Raw genomic sequence first — 22296 nt, 5'->3', positions numbered from 1 at the left:
AAGAAAGGAAAAGCCATGGAGAAATGAAGAAAAAAAAGAAAAGTGTATAACTCAATTACCCTTGAAAGTATGAATCCCTCGCTGTCAGGCGATCGCAGCCTCGTCGTATTATAATGTTTATTAAATTCAGGGTTTTTTGATTCTGAAACCGCAGCAGTAACGCTCGACACGCGGTCGACTCTGCTCGAGAACTTTCGCTCGGGAACGTGAAATCATGCACAGGGCAGCGCGGAGTCGTTTTTCAAAATGCAGTATTTATTACATTCACACCATCTTTTTCATTTTTTTGTTGTTGTCGTCTTTTTTTTTTTTATGCCTTGTAGATATAAAAATATATACACAGGAAGTAAAGACAAAGACCTGAACGGCAAAAAAAAAAAAATGTCACCAAACAGCCGAGGAAACATCATGAGGAATGGGTGTTTTTCGGAGATGACCTCGCCAAACACAAGCGAGCGTTCCAGACGACCGAGCTCGCGTCCGGGACGGGAGGAGCGTCTACGCCGGGGACACGCTGGACACCTCTGTCTTGCTGGTGGACACCGATGAGCTCTCGTCATCCCCCAGTGGGTTCTTGCCGCAGAACAGGGTCGTGAGCATGCAGTTACGGAACTACAAGGAAAAAACGAGAAACGGTCAGCGGTGAGAACCGGCTTCAGCGACGGCAGACGGGACTCGTTCACTTCAGAGAGCAGAGGAGAACGGCCAGACTGGTCTGAGCTGACGGGAAGAACACAGGATCTCAAATGATCACTCTTTGCAACTGTGGTGAGCAGAAAAGAATCTCAGCGTGCACAGAACACCAACCTATACATCTGGACACTTGAAGACACTGGCTAAAAGATCAGGTGATCTCCAGCTGTCCAGTTTGCGTGAGTCTGTGCCCATGACCGCCTCAGATTCTTGCTCTGGACCGCCAGGAGTGGAACCTGATGTGGTCTTCTGCTGTTGCAGATCATCCACCTCGATGTTCCATGTGTTGTGCGTGTCGAGATGCTTTTCTGTTGTAAAGAGTGATTGTTTGAGTTAATATATCCTCCCTGGCAGCTCGAACCAGTCCGGCCCACCACGCGTCGATAAGTCGTGCGTGAAAATCCCAGGAGATCAGACGTCTCTGAAATACTCAAACCGGCCCATCTGGTACATTTCTGCTGTTTGATGTGAACTTTAACTGAAGCTCTTGACCCTGTATCTGCATGATTTCACGCGCATTGTGCTGCTGTAACATGATTGGCTGATTAGATAACTGCATGTGCAGGTGTACAGGTGTTCCTATTAAAGTGGACGATGAGTGTACGGACAGACAGACAGATAGACTGACAGCTAAAAAGAAGGAAAGAAAACAGACAACAAAAGGAAGAAAGAAGACAGACGGAAAAAATAAAGAAAGAAACATAAGGATAGACAGACAGAGAAGTAAAGACGCGGACAAATGAAGGAGAGAAAGAGACAGATTGACTGTTAGCGAGAAAGAAAGAAAGCAAACAAAGAAAGGAAGAAAGAAGACAGACAGACAGAAAAAGAAAGGAAGAAGAAGACCGACAGACGGACAGAGAAAGAAGTAAAGACATAAAAAGAAAGAAAGAATGACAGAGATAGACTGACTGGTAGCTAAAAAAAAGAAAGAAAGAAAGAAAACCGACAGAAAAAGAAAGATAGAAAGACAGAGAGAAGTAAAGACACACAACGGAAGAAAGAAAGAGCTAGACTGACTGTTAGCTAGAAAGAAAGAAAACAAAGAAAGGAAGAAAGAAGACAGAGACAGACAGACAGAAAAAGAAAGAAACAAAGAAAGAGACAGACAGACAGAAAGACAGAAAAGGAAAGAAACAAAGAAAGACGGACAGAGAAAGATGTAAAGACAGAAAAAGATAGACAGACAGACAGACAGACTTCCAGGAAGTGATCAGAACTGAAGTGTGTGAGAAGAAGCACGTGTGGGCGATGCTCAGACCATGTAGTGTATCTATTTCAACAGATAAAAGTAGTTAGACAGGAGTCTTATTAAAAAGTTTTAGTCCGATCTGTTTTTCACGTGATTAGAGCGTAGTGTGTAGAAAGTGTGGACAGAAATGAGACGTGCTGCCTCGTTCACCGCCGGCCGTGCTGGACTCTGAGGATTAGCGGTGATTTACACCGGGCATTAATGAAGTTAACCGCTGAGAGAACGCTGCTGTGGCGGCTAGAACAAAAGTGAGAACAGGAGCTAACTTGTTTCAAAGACGTTCCGCGACACAACTATAAACGGATAAAAAGTTCGGGTGCTCGTCAATATAAGTAATGTTAGTAAAGTACGTGAACACGTGTATTACCTGGATTTTATCTACGTGTTAACTAAATACTCTCAATCCGAAAAATCTTTCATCAAATGCATATGACTTGGCTAAGAATTATGTAATAGTGTGCTCTTAAATGTTGATATCACAATTGTCCATTGCGGAGTTAATTTTATGGGAACCTTAATGCAACATGTATTATTATTATTATTATTATTATTATTATTATTATTACTCCTGTGCTAGAATACGGACCTGTTTGTTGAGCAGCACATAAATGATGGGGTTGAAGATAGCCGAGCTCTTGGAGAAGAAGGCAGGAATGGCCATGAACTGTGCACTGAAGGCAGCTCCTTTGTTGAAGAAGATCCAGGCTGCGACGCTGGCGTAAGGAACCCACGCCACCAGGAAGCCCACCACCATCAGGATGACCATACGCGTCACTTCCTTCTCGGCCTTCTGAGTGGAGGCCGACTCCTGCTGAGCGGCTGCAGCCTGGACAGGAAAAACCAGAAGAATATGAATCAGGACATAATTACAGTTTATTATTATTATTATTAAGCATATGCTATAGTATCTATACTCCTCTGTAGCATCTCTTAAGCCCGGGGCCTCTTACCGCTTTGACGGTGCACACTAGCCGCCCGTAGGTAAAGAAGATGACGGTGACGGGGAGAATGAAGTGAACGACGAACATGTAGATAACGTAGGACTCGTTGTTGTACTTGGGGTTGAGTGTGTAGTAGTCTGGTCCACAAGAACACTGCAGGCCTTCAGGAATGTACCTGATTATTGAGCGAGACAGAACCGTGCATTTAAATATCGTCGAGCTAACGATATCGTATAACGTTCTTACACGAGGACAAAGTGTGTGATCATTGACACTGTGACGTTTTCTGCAACGAGATGTTTCTTTAACGTTTACGGAAGGAGTCTCCAGTGTCGGAGAAGGTAAAGCTTCAGGACAGTGGCGTTTACGCTTTGTTTGCGGTTTCTCTGCAACATTCGTAACAAGCTGCGTTATTTTTTTTGTTGTTGTCAAAAGGAGAGGCTGGTGTTTACAGCTTCTATAATGTAAGTTCCACAACAGTAAATGCAACTATAAACAGATAAAAGTACAACATTCGCTAATAAATGAAAAAGTTTTCATCATTGGCAAACTGCCGTAGTACAAGAGGAATATAAACCACCCCCGAGTGAGTGCTCGTGGACGCTCCTCAACTTTACATGCAACTATAAATGGATAAAGAGTAAAGTGCACTTCTCCATCCATCAATCTTCTGTAGTGCTTTATCCTTTTCAGGGTCACGGGGAAACCTGGAGCCTATCCCGGGGAGCATCAGGCACGAGGCGGGGTACACCCTGGACAGGGCGCCAATCCATTGCAGGCACAATCACATACACACTCACACACCTATTCATACACTACGGACACTTTGGACATGCCAATCAGCCTACCATGCATGTGTTTGGACTGGGGGAGGAAACCCCCGCAAACAACATGCAAACTCCGCACACAACAGACCACGGTGGGAATCGAACCCACGACCCTGGGGGTGTGAGGCAAACGTGCTAACCACCGTAACGCGCACTTCTTTTATTACAGGAAAAACGATCAAAGACGAGGTGGTGTGATGCGGTTCGACACGAAGTAAAGTCGAGTATTATTTTTTACATCGATGTTTGGATTGCGATTCTTACCTGGACCAACCGACGAGAGGAGGACCGGCACAGGTCATGGCCATGAACCAGGTGAAACCGATTCCTCCGATCGCATGGGTAGCTGAGAATTTGAAGCTCCCCATTGGCTTACAGACCACAACATATCTCTCAATAGCCAGTACAACTAACGACCAAAGCGCTACCTCACCTGGAGAAGATAAGTTACGGTTATGAGTTACGGTTATGTATCAGGGACGAGGATTTAAATTGTGTTGCAAAAGGTCCTAGATGCATTTCTATCAGCGCTCACCTCCCAGAGTTGCCATAAAACCTTCGACGGCGCAGGCAGTGTACCCGAAATAAAAGTAGCCGTTGACCGCTGAACTGATGGTGATGGTGAACCCGAAGAGGACCATGATCAAGCCGGCTAAAGCCAGGTTCACCAGGATGTAGTTAAGCGGCTGGCGGAGTCTCTTGTGCTGCGCCGTGACCAACAGTGTCAGAGCGTTGATGGGGAAACCGAAGATGATCAGAAAGAACATGTAGACGGCCAACAGTCTGAACTGCCACGGCTCTGCTAAATAGTACTGCTCGTACATGAACGGGTCGCGTACCAGCCCCGTGCGGTTACTCATGGGGATGTAGTAGTTTTCCCCCTCGAATCCGTGTAGGCCCGACATGTCTCAAACTGTCAGAGTGTCAGCGCGGGATACAAAAAAAACGTCTCGTTCTTTCTCCAGCTTGTTTGCCCTACTTCGTCTGCCCAAACGCTGGTATTTATACTCTGATTAAGGAGACTTGAGCAGATTAGCAGAAAAAGTGAGTAAATGTGATCAGGAAGGAGGCTGAGTGCTGGCAGATTGAGCGCTAAGCTGATGGAGCTTCATTATGAGGTGCCAAACGTGACACTTCGAACCAGAGACGTGAGGGACCTCTGTAACTCCGTCATAAACACACGTGTTGAGCCAAAAAAAAAAAAAAAAAAAAAACCTGTGTGCATAATCGTCTTTACTCGAACAAAATGTAATGCCTGTAACTTGTCATTTAACAAAAACACAACGTTTTTGGTACTGCTGCTTCCAGGTTCATGTTATATCGTCGTTATTATTATACATGCTGGAGGTTTTTAGCTTTAAAAAAGAAAAAGGTATAAAATAAAAGAATTAAAAAGGTCTTTAATGCCAGTGATGATCATTTTTCTTTCCGACTGTCCGTTTTCAGATTTATTTTCCACAAAATGTTAAAAAAAAAAAAAAAAAAAAAAAAAAAAAAAAAAGTAGTAGAAGAGACATCTCAAACTATTAATATAAATTTGAGTTTAAATTTAAATCCATTCCATACACCAAGCGTGCATTTATTTGAAATTTTTTGAAATAGTAGTTTAACAGACATTATAAATCTTTCAATATTAAAACACATACCGTATGGCTGGAAAGCTTATTTTATTTCTGGCATTTTTGGCAGACGCCCTTATCCAGATCGACTTACATTTATCTCGTTTATACAGCTGAGCAGAGAGGGTTAAGGGCCTTGACCAAGGGCCCATCAGTGGTAGCTTGGCAGTGCTGGGGCTTAAACTCCTGACTTTCTGATCAGTAACCCAGAGCCTTTAACCCCTGAGCCACCACTGCCCTAATTTCCTAAAACACAATTGTCTACAGCCCGGTCCGCTGTTTATTTAAGCTAACGTCCCCCATTTGTTTACGCAAAATTGTATTCATTTCATTTTAAGTCCATGAAACGCCACAGCTTGAGGTGTTGCCGCTTCTCGACCACGAGGCGGCCGATTCGACCCCGAGTTTAGATTAGCGTCGTAGGGAATTGTGCGGTGTATTCCCGTCTCAAGCCCGGCGTTCCCGGGACGGGCTCTGGCTCCACCATTAAAGCACTTACTGAAGAAAACGATGTGAAAATCACTACATCGTCGTGTTGCGTCATGTCTTGCATGTAATACGAGGATTCGTCGTATGCAGTGTATACTTCTGACAGATGAACTGATCTGAATGAAAGAAAACTAAACCTGTCCACATACATACATAAATAAATAAATAAATAAATAAATAAATAAAAAGCCTGAGACTTTAATCCGCTCCCTCTTCATGGTGCTTGGGTCACACTGTAACGCCATTTGGGTTCTTTTACTATCTTCTTATGTGTGTGCGGTAACTGAATAAAACTTGTAACTACACACCACATCATCACGGCTTCTTTTCTTATCTTTCAGCCCACGCTCGTTTTGTCTACAGAAGGCATACATACATACATACATACATACATACATCCCTTCCTTTACCCTCTACCGCCGTCTCAGAGTTCAATCCCGTTCGCTAATTGGCGTTTAAGCCGACACGGTGAGAGATTAAACACCTGACCTTAATAAGTCTGTCAGCAAGATTTAAATTGTTCTTGAAACAGGAAGCAAGTGTCATCAGTCCAAAAGAGTTTGTGGAGCTTTCAGCTTTAGCCATTAGCAGGTGTTAGAGCTCCTTAAAGCTACGGATTAGCCTTCTGTCCGAGGTTGTCGCATGGGGTCAAGGAACAAGGCTTGGAGAGTTATATTATACGCTTTAACACTGCCGTTTAATATATATACACAAGATAGCGTTATACACAAGATAGCCGATAGCGTTTTCTTGTCATCATGCTCGGACGATCCCGATCCCGATCGTTCAAGCTTTATATAAGTGATATGTAAGCTTTCTGTTGACCGTCACCGTTAACCTTTTATTTCTTTTCTTTTCCCAAGATAAAGTAATACCACAGATGTTGCCTTGGTTATATTATTAACAGTACTGTTGTAGGTTGTTGTTTGAATTGAGAATCAAATAAATAAGCACAAAATAGATTCATTTTAACAGGCCTTTGAAAACTACACGGCGATTGGCGAATTTCATTGTTTCTTGAGACCTCGTAATGATGCCACACCGGTGATGACGTGACTGCGGCGCTAAAGTCAGATTGCGATCGGTTCGTGAGATCGGGCAAACTTAGAGACTACCGATCGAGTCGTGGAATGATTAATCGGCCGATACTGATTGGCGGGCGATCGATCTGAGCTTCGGACTTTTAGTGTAAATATGGTACCGAGGATAATTTTAGGTAAATGGTTCCTATCTTACTTTCAGTAAGCTCTTTGTAGATTGGAGAACACACTGGAATGCGTTATTTACATATTTAAATGGTTAAAACTCTGCATTAACCCCTTTTAATGACTTATTATTAAACTGCACAGTCATATAAATCTGGACTTTTTTTAAATATCACACATAAAAAATTCGGGAGGGTGGTTTTAAAATCTCCGGGACACACGTCTATACCCCGAGTAGAAAAACTAGACAAACTGCAATCAAATCCAAGATCCGAGAGAATCAAAGAGCGAAAAGAAGGAAAAAAAATAAATAAATAAGGTCACTCTTTGGCCAAACATGCTTTTTAAAAAAAGGAAGGAATCCCAATTGACCCATGATGAAAGCTTCGCTCGTAATAAGATTTGAACAAGATGGAGAACAGTCGGTGGACGCCTCCAAGCCTAACGTCCTGGATTAGGACGGATAATTCTGTCAGTAGTCATAAGGTGCGTCCTAATTCGCGTACTTGTGCACTATTCTACGCCGTTTTGTATAAAACGGTGCGAGTAGTGTGTTCACACTGAAAACTCCAAACAGAAAAAGTACATTTTAAATACCCGGATGATACCACGTACCACAGTGTGGAATGTTGGAACCGTCGCAGCTTTAACTAGCCTTACGTAGCAGAGGGGGAGGGGCTATCAGACTCCCATGTTGAAAGAAAAAACAACCGTATAAACTTCGTAAATCTACACGTCATTTGGGACACGACCCTAGAGTCACGTGTTTGCGTCCCAATTCGCCTACTTAAACTGTGCACTAAAAGCACGTACTCTTTATTTTTGTGACACGTCCCGACACGTCGTGTAACGCCCAGTTACCCGCACCGTCACCGTAAAACAAACGCAGATTTTCTTCATTCGTTATTCCTTAGATAATTTATACTATCTCATTTCATTCTCCGTTTTATCAGGCGCTCGGTCTCTTCGTCTGACTCTACAAGACAAACATGGTACTCTTTTTACACAACATCCAACCATTAATCTTACGTGAGAATAATTGTAAAATAAAATAAAAAAACCTAGATTGGTTAGTGCTTAACTTTTAAAAGTTCTTACACTTGAACACTGAAGACGCGGTTTGCAGGTCGGATCCGGCGACGCAAACCGTCACAGAACTCCTCCTCCCGCCGAGTCACAGTAGAAAAAAGTGTCGAAAATCTACCGGAAATACAAGACCGTCCGGGTTCCTTTGCTCTGATTTGGGACACGCTGATTCTAATCTCGGATACTATTTAGGATGGATAGTACAGTAGGCGTAGCAATAGAGACTACTTACCTCTAGCTCATGGAAGGGTGTCGTGTACATATGCAAGTTCAGCTGCAGAGATGTGTGCGAGATGGCGTTTCTAATAACGACTGGCTTTAGAAGCGAAATAAATGAATATGCTGTAAATAAAGCGGTGGATCGTGCATAGCGATGTGATGCGATTCATCAGTGCAGATTTACAATAAGAGTTACATGAAACATATATTTAACGTTCTCTCAACCTTAAGAACTGAACATATACAGAACATTTCCTCGAGATCACTTTTTTTGGATTGCATGAAAATCAGATTAAAAATAAATAAAGAATACTGACAACGTTAATAAACGGCAACGGTGAGTTAATAAACACGTATACAAGACTTTCGGTACTGTGCCGTACCATAACACAGATCTCAAACTGAAATGCTAATACTTCTCCCAACATACTTTTGCTACAGTACTACAATACAAAGCAATACTTCGCGGAGTGTTTCGAACGCATCTTTACGTAAACATCGCTAATTCAGACGGCCATTTTACCGGTCTGGAAGGTCTATCCTGATTCGCTGCCGCGAGCGAATCGGGTGCTTTAAAAAAGGCGTCGTCCTTTCCGGTTACTCGCCCGGGAAGTTCCATCACAGCGCCTCTCCGATGGTCTGAAGCAGGTCGTCTTTCAAAAAGCTCTGCAGGTCCGTCGAAGGATCGTCCAGATCGAGGCTGAGGAACTTCTCCACCACGCTTTCACATCTGAGCACAAATGAATAACGCTGAAAACGATTCCGCAAACATAAAGAGAGTCCTGATCACACGACTTCATTTTAAAGTGCACCTATTATGGTTTTTCAAATATTACCTTCCGTGTATTGTGTTCTATACGTAGCTGTTTGTGAATGTAAAAACGTCTGAAAAGTTTTTAAAAAATCAAAGCGCGCGACAAACGGAGTTATCGACTCTCAAAACAAGGAATTGATTCTGAACAGCTGAAACGAGTCGTTAGTGATTCCATACTTTACTTCCTGTACTAACCTACGTAGGTTTGTAACAAAAAGCCCCGCCTCTGGTCTTCATCGGCTGTTTGATCACAGCGGTAGACTAATCACAACAGACTGGGACAACTGACCAATCAGAGCAGAGTATGCTCTCTGAAAGGAGGAGTTTAGAACGAATCCTTTAGAACGGATTCATTTAACGAGTCGTTTGTGACACTGAGGAGGAAAAAAAACACGTACCGAAGCAGTTTAAATTATGAGCACGTTAAAGTGTTTTTGTAAATCTATTGTATGGGACCTTTAAAACTAAATCTACACGATCTGCCGGATAAAGTTTCTGTTTAAAATAGCTAAACGAAATCCCCACATGTTCACTTAAGTCCTAGTTAAGGTATGAAAAAAATAATAATAGCTACAATTTTTCATGTGGTTTGCTGTATGGAAATTCATTTTCACAGAGTTGGAGACGGTGGGAATAAAAAGATATCAATGTGTTTAAGGACAGTGCTACTACATCTGAAAAGGTGTACGTGAGGGTGACGGTCACGTGTGCAAAAACTCTGCGTCTCTGCCGAAAGGCTTTCCTTCTCAAAAACGGTTCGGTCTTGTCAGTCTAACCTGGTAATCAGTTCTTCACTGGAGGGCTGGTCGATCCTCTGGATGGTCCTCCCTGTTCTGTACAAATCTGATACCTGTGTAAAGCATAATGTTTATTATGTGACATATGATATGATATGTAGTTAAACGAATATTTTTCCGTTGGTACCAGACCGGTATGTTCATGGTAAATACTGGTACTGTGCAGAAAGGTGAGCTGTTCCACCACACCTCCAGTCCTCTCTGAACCACGGCGGGCGGAAGGCCAGCGAGCGTGGCGATGTTAGCGGCGTGGCTTGACTGACAGATCCCTTCCTTCAGCTGGTAGAGAAAGATCAACTCCTCCCCATCTATAGCGGTCTCTAACGTCTGTCCGGACAAATGACCAAGAGATACGGAAGGAATAATGTTATACAACTCAGCATTGTGCTGGAATTATCCGTCAAATATTCCTCACGTACTTCTGGAAGAAAAATCGCAGTTTTCCGTCATTGTGTTTGTTGTTAGGTGTGTGTGTGTGTGTGTGCTGTGGTGGACAGTAGCCTGACGTTTCCGTTATTTCCGTTCACTCTGCGAAGTGATACAGAACCGTAATGTGGTCAAGACCTGACGGGAACTACTCCTACTGTGCGTTTACTGAACAAAATAAATAAATAACTGCAGACTTCAGAACTGTCGGCCAATCAGAATCGAGAACTCAACGGCACTGTGGTATAACAGGGATATAATCAGTGACAGCGTGGTGTGACTCTTACCCTCCTGGAGTTGATTATTTTCCTCTAACAAGGTATCCTGAGCTGGTGTGTTGTGTTTTGTTTTGAGCCAACATTGACATTTTCATTTATTTATTTATTTATTTATTTGAGACAAACAAACAAGCAAACAAACAAACAAAAAAAAAAACACACCATACTTTTGACTACTTTATAGCCTCTGACACTGGAGACTCCTTCCATAATTGTTTAACAAGCGTCTCCTTACAGAACCTTTGTACGTGGACCCATGAATGAGCCGTTACTATAGAAACGTATAGTATACTGTGTATTTAGGACGAACGCTGACGGATAAATCGGATGTTGTACATGTAGTACTGATACGCACCAGCAGGGAGAGCAGTGGAGAGCGAGGCAGGAGGTCCAGCTGCAGGACGCTGTGGAAGTTTGTAGCTAGAAAAACGAGCGGACATTGAGCTGGAGCTCTGTTTAACCAGTGATTCAGACACGCAGCTAGAAGGGATAGTCCATCCACCTGTACACACACACACACACACACACATACTATTCTCTATTTTCACCCTCCTTTTTTTTTTTTTTTTTTTTTTTTTTTTTAAAATGTTTCTTACATTTCTGCACTCACAGTATTGGTTCCTTTCCCGAACTCGTCCACCAGCACGAGGGACATCCCGGTGCTGTAGTTCAACGCCTGAGCCATCTACACAGGAAAGCGATTATGCGTTAACTACACAGCGATCGATGACTTTGAAGCAGATCTGAGAGTCGTACCTGGTTTAAATCGATCATGAAGGTGCTCAGTCCCACCGACACAGACTCGCGACTCTGCATGCGCGTGAATATGCCGTCTATCAGGCCGATCTCGGCCTCTTTCGCAGGCACGTCCGAGCCGATCAGAGCCATGAACGCGATCAGACCCACCTAAAACCAGCACGCGCATTAGACGTGCCGACTTTCTGCTTCGTTCTTATTTTAAGGAGACAGCGCACGTTCAAGCTGCTTCCGGGCTACAGTAGGGCTGGGTGATATGATCCTCATAATATCGATGTCATGATAATTTATATCACACTCTATACACTTACTGAGGATATTCAGTAGGTTGTTTGTTTATTTTTTAATCATTACAACACTACTGTAATGCTGGGAAATCTAAATATGGTGATAAATATCGTGTATTGTTGATATGTCTTTGAGAATCGTGATATGATATTTTGGTCATATCACCCCACCTTTATTCATGACATCATATCACGCATTTAGTAATAAAAAATTTTTTTTTTTCAAAAATACATGCAAAAGAATCTAGGACGACTCCTTGGTAGTGTTTGTTTTGGGGTTGGGTTTTTTTTTTTTGGCACTTTCTGAAAATCATTAGAAATGATACGTAATCCTGAATCAGTGCACCCTGGCTGATGGTTGCTATGGTTACAGTATACCAAGACGCAAGCCTTTATTTATTTATTTTAATATCGAACCCTTATTGTGCACCAGGTGCTGCTTTTCCATGCGAGAACGCTATCTCTATTAGTTCTTTCCCCTTATGCAGCATGGGGGATTATTACTATTATTATTATTATTATTATTATTATCATCATCTCCTGTCAAACATCAGCATCAGGCCACATCCCAATCGATCCATCGTTCATTGCCGATATTTGATATTATTATTATTATTATTATTATTATTATGGTACGTTCCTATATTGTAAGCGTTGCTTTCTCCCAATTTCCTGTTTAAATTTGTGCACCCATTTTATTTATGTTGATGGGTGACACGTAATTTTAGTTGATTTTTTTTCCATTAGCAGCTTGAACACGAGCCTCTTCCAGGCGGTTGGTGGGGTACGTTGTTGCACTTACCTGTTTTAGGTAAATGCTCTTGCCGGAAGAGTTTGGTCCGGTTATAACTTTTACTTTTCCCTCGGTGTCGGAACAAACGCACGGATTCGATACGTACACAGGCGCGCACAGCTCCAGCAGAGGATGTCTGAGCCAGAAAGAAAGATCGTGTATCGGTTGAGAAATAGGTACAGTAAATGGAGAAGGCAGCTTTCAATAAAAATGTTGATCAATCAGATGGAACAGTAAGATAAAAGAGAGAAGATTCATTAGATAACGTGAACCTAAATTCTGTATTTAATATTGTTGTTATAAAAAAAAAAAGTCTAGCAAGAGGCTAGTTCAGTGCTGGACGAAACAATAGCTATAATTATGTATCGTTAATGCAATATCTTCTACAGCGGGCCTAAAACAGACCCTTGGAGAACACCGCACTGCCCTTTTCTCAGCGCTGAGGTGTAGCAGTGTACCGGGCGTGTTGCAGGTTCAGTCTGCTGCGCTCGGTGTACGTGGGTGCGCAGTAGCCGTAGTCCTGAGAAGCCTGGGCCAGAGACATGAGGCAATCGAGCTCAGCATACAGCGCAACAATTTTATAGAGGCAGCTGCTGCGCTGCAGGACCGTGGCCTGGAGCTGTGTCATCACCGCCATCTCCATGTCTGAGAAGTGATACATAAAAAAATAATGAGCACCTCGATATCTGAACTTATTTAGAAATAATATTCGATCTTGCTTTTCATGCTGTTTATATATAAAAAAATAAAAAATAAGCAGACTATCCTGTTTAAGAAAAGTATATCGCGTCATCTATACCTCTATAGCGTAACGCTCGAGCACTGCGATTTCATCCCGTATGTCGATGCGTTGCCTTTTGAAACAGGAAGTCAGACTGACAGCGTGGTAAAAACGCCTGGCTGATTACACAACAGCCAATTACTCGAAAAGAGTAACGGTAATAATAAAAGAGCCGCTACTGTAGAACAAGACACACCAGTAGGGGCGGGGCATACACATGCTGGAGAACATTTGATTGGACGGACACAAGACTAGTACAGGTAGAGTCCTCAGAAAATGAATAAGAAAAATTAAAAATCTCTCATTTTTTCTAGATAAAACTATCTAACATTAATGGCAAGGACCAAAAATAAATAAAATCTCTGAGACAGCAATTTTAAATTTCTTATTTGAAAGGATCACCTCTGATGTCGCAGTGGAGGTCTCCAAGCATGCTGTCCAGCTCTTTGGTTCTGGCGCTGCGGTAATGAAGCCGGTCCTCTGACACAAACTGAATCACAGAAATAAACAAATAGTTTAAAAACATTTTTAAATAAAGCACACACAACAACGTCTCTTACCTTTAGTCTCTCGGACTCACCGCGAGTGTTATGAAATGGACAAAGACTAAAAATCACGTTCTCGGAGCACTCACGATAAAATCAAGGCCTTCGATCTCAAAGTTCTCCTTCTCCACCATGCCAGGAAGTCGGGGAACTGAAAGGAGGAATCCGATCTGCAAGACGTTTAAAAAAAAAAAAGGGTAATTAAAAAAAATAAATAAATGTCTAAAACAGGCGGAGATTTAAAAAAATAAATAAATAATATGAGATCAGATTCCAGACCAGAGGGATGTAGAGGACACTGCAGGAAGAAAAGCGGGAGTCCAGGTTCTCCAGCTCGGCACGTGCCACATCCGTTAGGAAATCTGACAAACCCATCATCCTTCTTTTCTCTGAGAGGAAGAAAAAAAAATACTATGTATGAGTCCATAGGACACGGTTTCATTTATTTTGTCGTCTGAAAAAGTGATCATTTTCAGTAAGTTCTGAAATATAACCAAAAAAAAAGGATTTTTTTCCCCCCTTGAAAAACTTTGATTTCTTTTAAGACAAAAATTAATCAAAAACCTAAAGAATTATTTTCAGCTACTTTGTATTTTGTAAAAGCGTATAAATAATAATGTGGAGAAGGCGGCGAAGATGATGTCACATGATAGTCATGTCATGTGACATCATCAGATCGAGTCACTCATTAAAATCTCTTCCACATTTCCATCAGTTTGATTTCATATGGATTCGTCCGACTGTACACGCCGACTCAAACCGGGTCCTGACTGAACCATCACGCACTCTCGTCGATGGCGGGGTCGACGTTCGGCTTAACGGTAAAACGATTCTCAGCCAGACTTCCTTCAAAATCCACCTACAAAAAAAAAGGGGGACAATCAGAAACAAACATACAATAAAAGAATGAAGTGAGCGATTGACGTTTCTAATCAGGAAGTGGAGACGGAGCTGGAGAGCTGGACAAGCCGACGACTCGCACCACTTTGCTGATGAGCGTAGCGATGTAGTGCAGATCGTCGGTGAATTCTTCGCTGATCTGGCGAAAGAGATGGATGGTCTGGGGGAGAGAGCGGACGGTGTCTCTGATCCCCACTGAGCTGTACATCGTCTGTAGTGAGAGAGAGAGAGATACAGAGAGGTTTGTTCGTTTTTCATTGAAAAGAATAAAAAAAGTGAGTATTAATTCTCAGAGCAGTGAGGAGTAAATGACCTTGTAGAGATTCTGCCAGTCGACCACTTTGGTGTGAGACAGAGACATTTTGCGTAACAAAACCTGTTTAAAGGGGGAAAAAAAAGTGACGTGCGTCAGCATTTTATGGAGGGGAAAAAAAGAAAATTTCACTTCTTCCTTGCAGACAAAAACAAAACTCTTATTTATACACCAATAAATAAAGGGGTCTGAAAGAAAGAGTGCAATTTTTTTTTTTTAAATAAAAGTGCACTGTTACTAAAGTGTCTTTTTTCCAAAATAAAAGCTTTGACGAGGTAAACAGATTACGTGACTGAGTCTGTCGCCATTTCTTAGCACCAAGCTGCTTACGGGACATATCAAGCGTTTATGTAACACATGGATCTCATTTGTGGATTAGTGACTGTTATGCAGTCCTATGTGCAATTCTCAAAACGGCCACAAGATGGCGCCATTTGTCGGTGGATCCGGTATTACAAAACAGATATCGGATTATGGAAAAATGCTTAAATCTCGGGTCGAACCATTTCTCGATAGATCTGTACTTAAAATGAGATTCTCTTTTTTGTGCAAATGAGGTATAATTAGCTCAAATGAAACTTCATTCCGATCCTATTGCGTGTGTGGGGCGAAATTTCTTCAGCTCAACTTTTTTGAGACGTGGCTGTACAAATGGTTTGTGTTAATCACATGGTGTAGATGCAGGCTGTACCTTTTTGGCTTCAGTTTCCTGACGGACGTTATGAATTGAAAACGACGGACATGGTGGTCACGCCCACCAGTGACGAACTACAAACGACTAGCCGCACTTTAGTGTAAATACCGGAATGTTCATGATGTTGCGCAGGAAGCTCTGCAGGGTCTTCATGAGCTCAGAGTTGCGAGGAGACGTGAAGAATCGAATCACCTCCTGTCTTCTCCTCAGCACGCTCAGGTCTCTGGTGGGCCGGTGAAACCACTTCCTGGAAATAACAGGGAAGGGGAACGTTAGAGAGCAGAAGGGATGCGTGTAACGTAGACGTGCTGTATCATCTCAAAACGTAAATCTCCAACCTCAAAACATTCTGTACGCTACTTTATTGTTCATCTAATCGTAGAATAAGACGAGAGAGAGAGAGAGGAAGAAAAAGAAAACCAGGAACCTTACCGTAGAAGTCCGGAGCCGAATTTGCATCGGCAACGGTTCAGAATTCCTGCAGCGTACAAATAGACTTACACATGCAACTGTTTACGTACAAAAATATCATCTTATTTTAATATTTACATGTTTATATATAAACCCTTTGGAATCATCGGATCTGCCTCGCGTCAACATCGATCGTTTCGTATTCTGGGGAATAATCTGGAGATATTCCGTCTGTTTTAAATTCGTATAAAACTGCTTATAAAGCTTGCTTTAGGAAGTGACGATGCTTCCGTGTATATCTTCGACATGTGTTTTGATAGAAAAACAAACAAGCGAGAAAAGAGGAGAAAAAGCTCTTGAATCTCAGAAGAGTCCCGCGACCGGTCAGATTTAGTGATGTTAGTCACCTGATCTTCTGGATGAAACGGACACAGTAATAGTGTTCCGCTTGTCCTACACAGAGTCGCAGGTTAGCCTATTCCAGGGAACTCGGGGGCACTGGACACGCTGGACGGGACGCCAACCCATCGCTGGGCACGATCACACATACATTCGTAGACTACGGACAATCTGGACACGCCAATCAGCCTACAGCGCATGTTTTTGGACTACGGGAGGAAACCGGAGTACCCAGAGAGAGGAAACCCCCGAAGCATGGGGAGAACATGCAAACTCCACGCACACGGAGCAGAGGCAGGAAGTGAACCGCCGACCAGGAGGTTGAGTCAACACGTTTTTATTATTATTATTATTATTTCTAAAGCTTATGGTTTGTATTTAGCCCAGTGCTCGTTTTCTCATTTATTCAATAAAAATGTCATTCTTTTCTTATGCAATGATTTTTTTTCTTTGACGGGGGTTTTGGATTCATCAATATAATATCTACAAGTCGTTCTTTTTTTAAAATAAATAAATAAAGACACATCCTAAAAGATGAGACTGTAAAATTTGCATTTATGGCAAAACGTAAAAAAAAAAAAAAAAATCCTAAAGACTCCAGAGGGTCAATGTATTAATAATATCTATATTTAAATAACAATAAAACAGATGTTTAATAGCTGAATGATATCAAATTCCTTTTTTACAAATGATTCAGGTTTATTTTATTTAGCTTTAACGTTCAGGTCTCCATCTTTTTTCCCCCCCACTGTCGCTCGGAAGCGGACGGATCAGTAATAAATGTGGTGTTACCGTAAAGACTCAGACCCTCCTTCTGTCCTGACTGCAGCTTGTAAACCGAAGGGTGCTGCTCAAATTTGAAGATCTGCAATACGCTAAAGAAATATAAGAAAGACAGTGAAAGAAATGTAGATAAAATAGCATGTTAAATCCAAAAACAAACATTGAGCAATTCAGTGATGGTGAAACATCTACTGCTGCTCACCTGTACGCATCTTTATCCATATAGACCACATCAGATCTGTTCAATGATATTAAACACATCATTAACACCACACTATTCATGCAAACATAGAAAATAAAGTCTTACAAGTGTACATATACACTGTGTTTGTATACACACCGTCACGGCACATGCTTGAGATCTATATATATGTGTGTGTGTGTGTGTGTATAATATAATAATAATAATAATAATATAATATATATATATATATATATATATATATATATATATATATATATATATATATATATATATATATATATATATATATGTGATTGTGTGTGTGTGTATAGTTTTGGTTAAACTTTAGGAATACAGGTTCAAGATAAAGCCTGTAGACTCAGAAATGTTTTCTACTTAAATAAATACATACATAAATAAACAAATAAACAAATAAATATAGTTGAGTTATAGTTTTGTGGTTTTAGAGAGAGAGAAAAGAGAGAGAAAAAAGAGAAAAGAGAGACAGAAAAGAGACAAAAAGAAAAGAGAGAGACAGAAAAGAAAGAGAGAGAGAGAGAGAGAGAGAGAAAAGAGAGTGAGAAAAGAGAGATAAAAAGAGCGAGAAAGAGAAAAAAGAGAAAAGAGAGAGAGACAGAGAAGAGAGAAAAAAAGAAAAGGAAGAGACAGAGGAAAGAGAGAAAAAAGACAGAGAGAAAGAGAGAGAAAAAGAGAGATAGAGAAAAGAGTGACAGAGAAAAGAGAAAAGAGAGAGAGAGAAAACGAGAGGGAGAGAGAGAAAACGAGAGGGAGAGAGACAGAGGATGGTGAGGGTTTTATTCCGTAGACGTTCCACAACGTTAAACGCAAGTATAAACTGTTATAAATAAAACACGGTAACCGTCGAGAGATTGGCGTGGAAGAGGTATAAGAGGAATAAAACACTCCGTTGGAAAATAATCAATGCTAGGGTAATAATCTTAAGGGTAAGGAACGCTGATCAGGGTCGTAATAATAACAACTCCGATTCGTCACACTGCTCACTGGTGATGGTGACGGTGTTTCCCTCCGTCCTCCGACGAGAAATCTACAGGCCGACTTATCTGCTGTTTTTTGAAAACTCGGCACTCGTCTGATCGTTTAACAAACATTTAACTGCAAAACATTCAAAGCAAACATTCGGGTTCACAGAATAGAAACCAGAAACTCCTCGCTCCTCCGTTTTACTTCTGTCCGGACGCTGAGGATAAAGTAACGCCATCCGAATAGGGCTGTTAACATGATATTGTTTATTTTTTATTTAAAGGTTTTCGAGGGCGTACAGCGTGTAGGTGAGGAAGCGTAATATGGGAACCGGCATGCCGCGCTCTTCCAGCTCGACACCGACTCTCCTCCTGTCCAGACACTTCAGGAGCGCTCCTATAGTCCTCACCTAATAAACACAAACACAGAAACACTGTGGATGGAAACGGATGTAGAAACAGATCAGTGTAACACTATGTACCATGTCTGTGTATTTAACCAGCACTCCACTAACATTTGATCAGCGATGCTTCTATTGTGCCTAATAAAGTGGCAAACGAGTCGATATCTGGTTTATTTATTTATAATAGATAGCCAGAATCAGATTAATGAACTGTTGATCGTGCTCCTAAACGAATTTCTCATGAGGGTGGGACTCGCCATTAACGCCGAGTCGAACGGGATGCAGGAGGAGAGATACGGGAGTCGGTCCTTCTCTGCGATGGACGGAGGGAGAAACGGGAGATGTGCAGACAGCAGCCTCTGTTTACTGACCTCCAGTCCTGCCAATCATGTTCCACAACATTTACTTAGTTTAACTAAATACAGGAAGTCCCATACTAATATTATAGTTATAATAAATTTCTATTTCTATTTCCAGTAAGTAACAAATTGACATATTCGTGTAAGGTTAATTATAATGGTTTATGATGACCTGTTTGAGGAGTACTTTAAAGAGTGTATGTCCTGTCCTTACCGAAATCAGCGTTGGGATACACTACAGTTTCTGGTCTGTAGTCTGGATTGGATCCTAAAATACAGAAAGAGAAGCACATTAATAAACGGATGGAGTTTCCATCGAACGGCCCTCGGAGCACTGAGCAGAACTTACCGAGCGCTCTGATGAACCGGGCCAGACTTCTGTCCTGCTTCGCGCTGGTGATGAGGACACGAGGGCTGAGCTCCTGGAGGACTGAAACAGAGACGGGAAGCCATGTTCACACAAGGGGAAATAAACGAATGCCCTCAGGAGCACGTAACTCTGTTTAGGGATGAAGTCCAACACATGCAGTGCATTTACTGTGTACACTGGGATCGTGCTTTAGGAGGAGAGCTGGGAGTCAGAAAGAAGCCAGAAGGAACGCGATCGGAAAGAAGGAAAATGGAAGTCGAAGTACAAGAGGAAGGAAGAAAAAGTCGGAAAAAAGAAAGGAGGAAGCCGAAAGAAAGAAAAGAAAGAAAGAAAGACAAGAGGAAGGAAGAAAAAGTCAGAAGAAAGAAAGAAAGAAAGAAAGAAAGAAAGATGGAGGTCAGAAGAAAGAAAGAAGGAAAAAGTCAGAAGAAAGAAAGAATGAAAGAGGAAGGAAAAAAGTCAGAAAAAAAGAAAGACAGAAGCCGAAAGAAAAAAGAAAGATAGAGTTAGAAAGAAGAAAGGCAAGAGGAATGGAGAAAAGGTCAAAATAAGTCAGAAAGAAGAAAGACAGAAAAACTCACCGTCCACTTTAATAGGAACACCTGTACACCTGCTCGTTTATGCAGTTATCTAATCAGCCAATCATGTTACAGCAGCACGATGCGTTAAAACCATGCAGATACAGGATCAAGAGCTTCAGTTAATGTTCACATCAAACAGCAGAAAGGAGAAAAAGTCTGATCCCTGTGACTTAACTGTGGCGTGGTTGTTGGTACCAGATGGGCCGGTTTGAGATGGGCCGTATTTTCAGAGACGTCTGATTGGCTGATTGGATAACTACATGAATGTGCAGGTGTTTCTATTAAAGTGCATGGTGAGTGTATATACACTGATATTGTTGAATAAAATCACAAAGCACTGTTGCCATGCATTTACTTCTATCCAGCAGACTGAGGTCTCGGTTATCCACCGTGTCCGGCATCACATACAGGGTACAATCTTTACTGTCGTAGAAGCTGAGCCCGACCTGGTCATGATGCACAAGCACACTCAGGAACACCTAAAGATCTCTCTCTCACACACACACACACACACACAGTAAAGAGGGAGAAAAAAGAGAGGTTGGTGAGGAAGTGACTGCTATAACGTAAGTGAGAATATGAACTAACTTATTTCTTGGACTTTCCACAACATTTAATGTGGTATTACAGGAAAATAATCAACATCAGGGTGGTAAGAGTGCCTGAAGTGTTTTATTCCATGCATATAATATAATAAAGTATAAATAATTCACCTCAGAACTTTCCTCATTTTCATCTACATCCAGACTGGCGGCTTGGGATCTCAAATCTCCTCCTCGTGTACCGTTACTCGCCTCAGCCATGCTCTTACTGTGAAAAATTACATAAATAAAACTATTTACTTTTTTAAAAAATCAAGTTACATTAGTTAACACTAGCTGTATAGCTACATATCCACCATGATTTGTGAAGATTTATGTATTTGGGGGGGGGGGGGGGGGGGGGGGGCAAAAGTATCACATGCAAACACAAAGTCTTCAATTAATATTTTGCGAAAGCTTAAAGTATTTCCTCAGGTATGGAGGGAAAATTACATAATCAGTACAAAAATATATTTTAACATCCAACCAGTTATTTTTCATAGGTTAATAGTCCTGATACCTGAATGTTTATCTATGTTAAAATGTCGATATCATATCATATCGCCCAGCCCTACATACAATCACATAACGGTAGGAACTGAATTGTTTTCTGAATATTATCTATTATTTCCTGTCAATTGCATCAAAAAAAATGTTCAAAAATAGACCGTTTTTGTGAAATAGATAAAGTTATAAAGGTTAGCTAGTTTGGCTAGCTATCATCTGTTCACCTGCTAAAATGATTCAGCTTAGGCTAGCTAGCTAACCAAAGATAAAGCTAAATAACTGTAATAGCAGCTAATATGTTTTCTGCTGATGTGCCTATCCTTAAATCATTTTTAATCACTACAAAAGGTTTTAAATGTTAATAATAGGTAGCAACGTCCAACCGTGTTATAAGGCTGGGAGTCGATTCCAAAAAGAGTCGATTGTCCGATTCCAGGCTTTTTCAAAAGACGAAAATTCTTCGGAGTCGACTCCGAATGTTTCAGAGTCGATTCTATTTATACAACTTGATTCGGCCCAAGTTTTTCCGACAAATACCCTCTCTTAAGCACAAACATCAGCAGCCTGAGAGTATTTTAATTTAGAAAACATAGTCAAATGTAAAGTTTAGGACAAAAAAAATTGTTCATGATTAAATAATGTCGCTAATGCTAAAGAAGCTATTGCTAGTGAAAAGAGCTGAGGTGATTTAGCTTTCCAAAGCTGGCTAACTAAGCAGCAGTTTATCTTTATGAATGTTTTGATAATGTTTGGATTTTCCTATAACAGCACGTCCTGAGGTGTTTTATTTCCTCTTACACCACAGCAACTTGCCAACCATTGGTGTCCCCCCCCCCCCCCTGTTAATTAAAGCATGGCACATCACACTTTTCATTTCTAAATGTTTATAGCTACATTTACTGTCCTGAAATGTCAAGTTAGTTCCTATTCTGACTTACATACTAGCTATAAACAGTCATTCCCTCACCAGCATCCCTCTCTCACTCTCAATGTGACAAAAA

General features: G+C 41.4%; 2 protein-coding genes across 4 annotated transcripts; both read right to left on the bottom strand.

The window, feature by feature from the left end:
- Positions 1-234: 234 nt before the first annotated feature.
- Positions 235-4909, bottom strand: LOC108278254 (green-sensitive opsin-3). The gene is made up of 5 exons (XM_017491478.3): positions 4249-4909; positions 3978-4146; positions 2896-3061; positions 2532-2771; positions 235-612 (listed from the first exon to the last, which is right to left on the bottom strand). The coding sequence occupies exons 1-5, from the start codon at positions 4616-4618 to the stop codon at positions 499-501; spliced, it is 1059 nt and encodes a 352-aa protein (XP_017346967.1). The 5' UTR covers positions 4619-4909; the 3' UTR covers positions 235-498.
- msh5 (mutS homolog 5) lies at positions 2940-21778 on the bottom strand. 3 transcript variants are annotated; one of them, XR_008398200.1, is made up of 26 exons: positions 21679-21778; positions 20921-21017; positions 20563-20686; positions 19606-19686; positions 19471-19524; positions 19155-19276; positions 18794-18903; positions 17511-17546; positions 17318-17400; positions 16148-16193; positions 15824-15962; positions 15022-15084; positions 14791-14919; positions 14595-14667; positions 14088-14197; positions 13898-13978; positions 13666-13753; positions 12941-13127; positions 12492-12618; positions 11403-11552; positions 11257-11331; positions 11002-11148; positions 10132-10269; positions 9922-9995; positions 8855-9061; positions 2940-3061 (listed from the first exon to the last, which is right to left on the bottom strand). XR_008398200.1 is itself a non-coding variant. In XM_047161345.2 (25 exons), exons 2-25 carry the CDS (start codon positions 21008-21010, stop codon positions 8950-8952), a joined length of 2439 nt encoding a protein of 812 aa, XP_047017301.1. In that variant the 5' UTR covers positions 21011-21017; positions 21520-21643; the 3' UTR covers positions 8117-8949. The 3 variants fall into 3 exon arrangements, 2 of the variants coding, with proteins under 2 accessions (XP_047017301.1, XP_047017300.1); XM_047161345.2 differs by lacking the exons at positions 2940-3061; positions 21679-21778 and adding an exon at positions 21520-21643 and having other exon boundaries at positions 8117-9061; XM_047161344.2 differs by lacking the exon at positions 2940-3061 and having other exon boundaries at positions 8118-9061.
- Between the last annotated feature and the right edge of the window lie 518 nt (positions 21779-22296).

The sequence above is a fragment of the Ictalurus punctatus genome, chromosome 17, assembly GCF_001660625.3.
Source record: "Ictalurus punctatus breed USDA103 chromosome 17, Coco_2.0, whole genome shotgun sequence".
NCBI classification, from domain to species: Eukaryota; Metazoa; Chordata; class Actinopteri; order Siluriformes; family Ictaluridae; genus Ictalurus; species Ictalurus punctatus.
This window is presented reverse-complemented; position numbering and strand designations above follow the sequence as displayed.

Bases quoted from the DNA above. Each gene is read 5' to 3' on its own strand.
- LOC108278254 (XM_017491478.3), bottom strand. From the start codon at position 4,618: ATGTCGGGCCTACACGGATTCGAGGGGGAAAACTACTACATCCCCATG. The intron at 2,772-2,895 runs GTAAGAGGCCCC...TTTCCTGTCCAG, and splicing joins TAGTGTGCACCGTCAAAGCG to GCTGCAGCCGCTCAGCAGGA. The intron at 613-2,531 runs GTCCGTATTCTA...TTTTCCTTGTAG, and splicing joins ATGTGCTGCTCAACAAACAG to TTCCGTAACTGCATGCTCAC.
- msh5 (XM_047161344.2), bottom strand. From the start codon at position 21,010: ATGGCTGAGGCGAGTAACGGTACACGAGGAGGAGATTTGAGATCCCAA. The intron at 19,687-20,562 runs GTAAATGCATGG...TCTCTGTTTCAG, and splicing joins CCTCAGTCTGCTGGATAGAA to TCCTCCAGGAGCTCAGCCCT. The intron at 17,547-18,793 runs GTACGCCCTCGA...ATCATTGAACAG, and splicing joins CGCTTCCTCACCTACACGCT to ATCTGATGTGGTCTATATGG.